A 4,834-nucleotide genomic window follows, 5' to 3' on the forward strand; every position below is an offset into this window, starting at 1 on the left:
AAAAAAAAAAATTTCCCCTGACATCAGGGACAAAAACGAAACTTATAACTTAAATGTTTCCAATTCAAAATTTAATTTTGCTTTCTACTATATTAGCATTTGCTTTGGATCAAGCACTATAAAGAAAATCCAAACTGCTGACCTTAACTCAGATCCCACCCACCCCTCAAATGTAAGTTTTTACTTGGGGAATAGAAACATTTAAACTTCCCATCTTCACATTTGAAGTTAAACACAAAGCTGCATAATGTGCTATCTGTGCTCTGCCAACTATGGATATCGAAACCCAGTTTCTAGCGTTGTAAGTCCACAGACATACTGCTGTGCTACTGAGGGGGGTAACATGTCCACATCTGAGACAAAGCAGTGTCTTTGTATATACTCATTGCTTTTCTCTAGCCAAAATAATTTAGAAATAATAAATTTTTAAAATTTGGAATTGGTGGTATCAAAAACTATAATTCACTGCATTTTTTGTTTTACAACTTTAAAGCTAAAATATATATATCATCTCATATTTTGGATTATTTTCCTAACGATCTATTTGCTGTACAGCTCTCTTTCTTCCTTAAATAATATGTAAATTTCTAAACTTTCAGTTACTAGCCAGAAGCATTTCATAACCACATGTCTTCGTATCATCTACCAGTTTTTGTTTTTTTTATGCTGTGCAAAGATAATAAGTTAATTTATTGGTTCCCTTGTTCATTTGCTCTTCTCTAAGTAATTACTTTGGCAGTTCCTTATGCTTTACAAGAACTTCCTCTTGCTATCTGAAACTAATGATATCTTTACCCAAGCATGACCTTACAGATCAGCAGGGTCTTTTGAAACAACTGCAAATAATTTTTAAAAGGATTAAAGAGAAGTTATCTATAGGATAGAGTGAAATAAGTACTGTCTATTTATGTTAGTGTTAATGATATAAAAGACATTATATTGCAAATTTTTATTCAACAAAGCATGCTAGCATATGATACCATTAAGCCTGTGAATGTATTTCCTTAATAAGCATGTGTGAAACTTGGCTTTCAGGTCAATAATTATAAGCATGTTGCATAATGGCATAGTATACAGTTATAACACAGGGTGGATTTCATTTTAATATAAATATCTTGTTGAGGTTCAGTGGATATTATATTTTATGTTTGAAATATCTCTTTTTTTTTTTTTCAGATATTGTTTGATTTCAGAGTTATTAATTTTTATGAATGCACAAATAGGAGTGGTTGAAATGATGTCACAAGGCTTGAAAGGGTTAATGAAGTACAGATAATTTTGCCAAGACCTGGCTTCACAGTGTATGAAGTGTCAAGATTTCTCAAAGTTAAAAGTACCTCTTCAGACACCAGAATCCAAGCACTTTTTATACTCAAATTTCTAGGATTCTCGTATCCTGGCAATTGCATTTTCCAGGAATTTTATTCATCAGCAGTTATGAGTCTTGAAGTTTTCAATGGCTGGCATAAAACATAATGAAATCTGATTTTGATAACCAAACTTGTTTTTGTTTTTAATTTCTTCTTCTTATTATGTCAACAATTCATACTTTATTTTTAACTGAAATTTCATGATCTTTCCAAGAACATGACTTAAAAATATCTGTTTTTCCAAGAGTTCTAATCTTGAAATTTTTAGAGCTCATTTTATATGACTTTCCAGGATTTTAAGGGCTCTTGTAAACTCTGAGGTACTATTCAAGTTGAACTGGTAGAAAGTTTTGTTGAGTATTGGCAGAATTTCACCCTTGCTATGGGGAGTGATAAGAAAAGTTGGCATACAAAAAAGTCTCTTCTGATTAATGAATTAAGACCCTAAGTTATTTCAGTGAATGGAAACAAGCTAGTGTACTATTAACCAACCAAAGGACAATTTAATATGCTTACCAACCTCCAATTTGCAGTTCTTAAACTTTGAAATTTTCCTTGTCCTGTGTATATACTTATCTTACAAAGTTGAAAGAGAAAACTTAACAGTAATGTTTAACTTGCAGCAACCAACTGCAGGTATAGAAGTATTTTATCAGTAACAAATTTATAACTTAGTGTGAAAGACAAACCTTACAAGTCCTTCAAAGCAACTACATTACAAATTTTATACTAATTCATAAAAATGTGTTCTCTAAATGTTTTATACAGCAGCAAATTATGATTAAAACAAAACAGGGTCACTAATTTCATATTATAGTCCTGTTAAGCAACTTAAAATGTTGCATGAAACTGTTGTTAATGCAATAAATATGTTAATTTAATATAGAAATGTAATAAAATAACAAAGAACTACAGGAATAAAATAAATCACTGTAATCTCTGAGATGAAAAAACAAAAAGAGAGCTATGCATGTCTACCAGTTTATCTGGTTTAAATTTACACAATTTCAATTAAATTGTTAGTTTCTCTCTTAAATGGAAACAAGGCCAAAATAATTCTTTAAGTCAGCAAATATATTTAAAGCTCTTTTATATCAAACACTCATGGATATGTTTACTCTTCAATGACTAAATATTGTATTAAGAGAGCATATATATATATATACTTAATTTTTTGGTTCTATTACAGTAATGCTATAAGATAATAACATAATTTTATCATCATCTTGTCATGTCATGGACAAATATTAAATTCAAAAACAAGAAAAAACATAAAAGTATATCAGATATAAGCTGACTTAGAATCATATTTTTAAAGCTGCAGTTCTTTGTCAGTCTTCTGACTCAACTTATTCATGAAGAACAAATGTGTTATTCTAATGCCACATCATAAATAAACCACGTAAAGCTTTTTTCCAAGAAGAACACTATGAAGTTTTTTTTTTACCAATTCCATAGTTCAGTTTTTCACTTTCAAACTCTTGTACTGTTAAGTATACATTTACGAAGAGGATTTATTCCATGGAGTATTTGTCACTTCAAGCGTTGAGTCACATTTGCAAGAGCAACAGCAAAAGCTTGCAAAGCACAAAATGGATATTGAAAATCTAACGTATATGCATTCCCATCTATTCGTCCAAACTGCATTACCTGTAATATATAAAACATAATTATTATCACTTAAAAAACCACATGATTCAATCAAATGCAATAAACAAAACACTATCAATACAAAATAATAACCACATGATTCAATTATGCAATAAACAGAAAACTATCAATGTAACATTTGATCTGGTGAAACTTGCCTCCTCCAGTTGGTATTTATTTTGTTTGTTTGTTGAGGAACTTACAATGTGTACAAAAAATCATGGTACACACACACACAGCAGGCAAAACTCACCACAACAGTCTCTGGGTAAACTGGAGGGAGCTGAAAACCAGAGGCACAGGAAACCATCCAGTGGTGTAAGTAATGGGAGATGAATGTACTACATGTAGTCCACATACCAGTATGTAAGACCTCCAAAGATCAGTGACAAAAATAAGCAAGACTGTGTGTGTTTTCCTATAGCAAAGCCACATGGAGCTGTGTCAACTGAGGGGAATCAAACCCCTGATCTTAGCATTGTTAATCAAAAGATTTACCACAGTCCCACTGGATGAAAGAGGCAAGAGAGGCTGTGACATGCTGAAACTGGTAAGAGGAGATGCAAAAAAAGTATATGGTAAGACTCACCCAAAGAATAATATGCGAGTTGAGACAAGTATGCTGGTGAACTTAATCAGTTAAAGTGGAAAGGGATAAGTCCTGTGAGAAGGAGATCTCCCATGGTAAAAATAGGTGAAAACCATTTCCACAAAAAGGGAAAACATGAGCAAGACAGCAACAGATAGCCCACTCAGGACACAAAAGAAGATTGGTGTTGGAATGATCATAACATGATGAAATAGAGGGAGGAGAGACTATAGAAAACATTTGATCACCCTCCCAGACAGCCCCACTCTTTGGAAGAAATGAGTGGGTTGGAAACAACATCAACTGGTCCCTATGACAGAAAGTAGAGAGGTGTCTGAGGTGCAAATGTCTAAATGATGACAACCACAAGCAAAAAAGAAGGAGAAAAATATGACTTAAAAGAAAAGTTGATACAAGAAACAAAAAGCTAGTTGCTCAAATGCAGGCAAGTAAGAGTCTGAAAAACCACACAAGGGTCCCAGTAGGGAAAAGGGATCAGACAATGGGGTTGGAAAGGCAAAGGAATGGATTATTTTCTGGCAAGAGGTGGAAGATTGTTGAAAATGCCCAATGGTAATCTGTGTTGAAAGAAACATAAAGGCCCTAGATAAAAGGCCAGATAAAGAAGGAAGTCAGATGCGAATGAGTAGGATGACCTGGTTGAAGAGACTGGCAGAGGGACCAGACAAATCTTCTTATGAAGACAAAGGTACAACACCCTGTCATTAAAAATGGACATCTGAGGTCTACCAGGTAGAGACCTTTAAAGTGACATTCGTAAAAGCTTTAATCTGAAGGATTCTGCAATGGAAACAAATCCAATGGAAGACTGAAGGATGCAAGGACCACTCCATGGGATGGATCCTGTCAAGGCAAGAAAAGAGATCTTCCACCAGGTACAAACCCAAAGGACATAACATGTTGTAAAGTGAATATGACAATTGTAGGACCAAGTATTAGGTCATTAAGAATTTAATGTTGCATTTTGGAATACTTTCATTAACCACCCCCAAAAAGCATACATTATGTATAATAGTTAGACGAACAACCTAAATGTCACGTTAGTGTAGCCTATATAATGTGTAAAGTTGAGTATACTCTAATCCTTTATAGTGACGGCACACGACCAGACACACATTCGCCATGTAATGCTGTTTCAATACAAGATGGGAAACAACACCTCTGTAGGCACAAAGAATATCAAAGAAGTTTATGGAAATGTTTT

At 33.5% G+C, this 4,834-nt stretch overlaps 1 protein-coding gene across 1 annotated transcript in view; it reads right to left on the minus strand.

The window, feature by feature from the left end:
- Positions 1-1,160: 1,160 nt before the first annotated feature.
- Positions 1,161-4,834, minus strand: part of LOC106459543 (tubby-related protein 4-like) — a 48,477-nt gene continuing 44,803 nt past the window's right edge. The window contains exon 14 of the mRNA XM_022386052.1: positions 1,161-3,020. Within this exon, the coding sequence (XP_022241760.1) occupies positions 2,904-3,020 (117 nt within the window). The 3' untranslated portion in view covers positions 1,161-2,903. The remainder of the gene's footprint in view (positions 3,021-4,834) is intronic.

This window comes from Limulus polyphemus, unplaced genomic scaffold, assembly GCF_000517525.1.
Source record: "Limulus polyphemus unplaced genomic scaffold, Limulus_polyphemus-2.1.2 Scaffold625, whole genome shotgun sequence".
NCBI classification, from domain to species: Eukaryota; Metazoa; Arthropoda; class Merostomata; order Xiphosura; family Limulidae; genus Limulus; species Limulus polyphemus.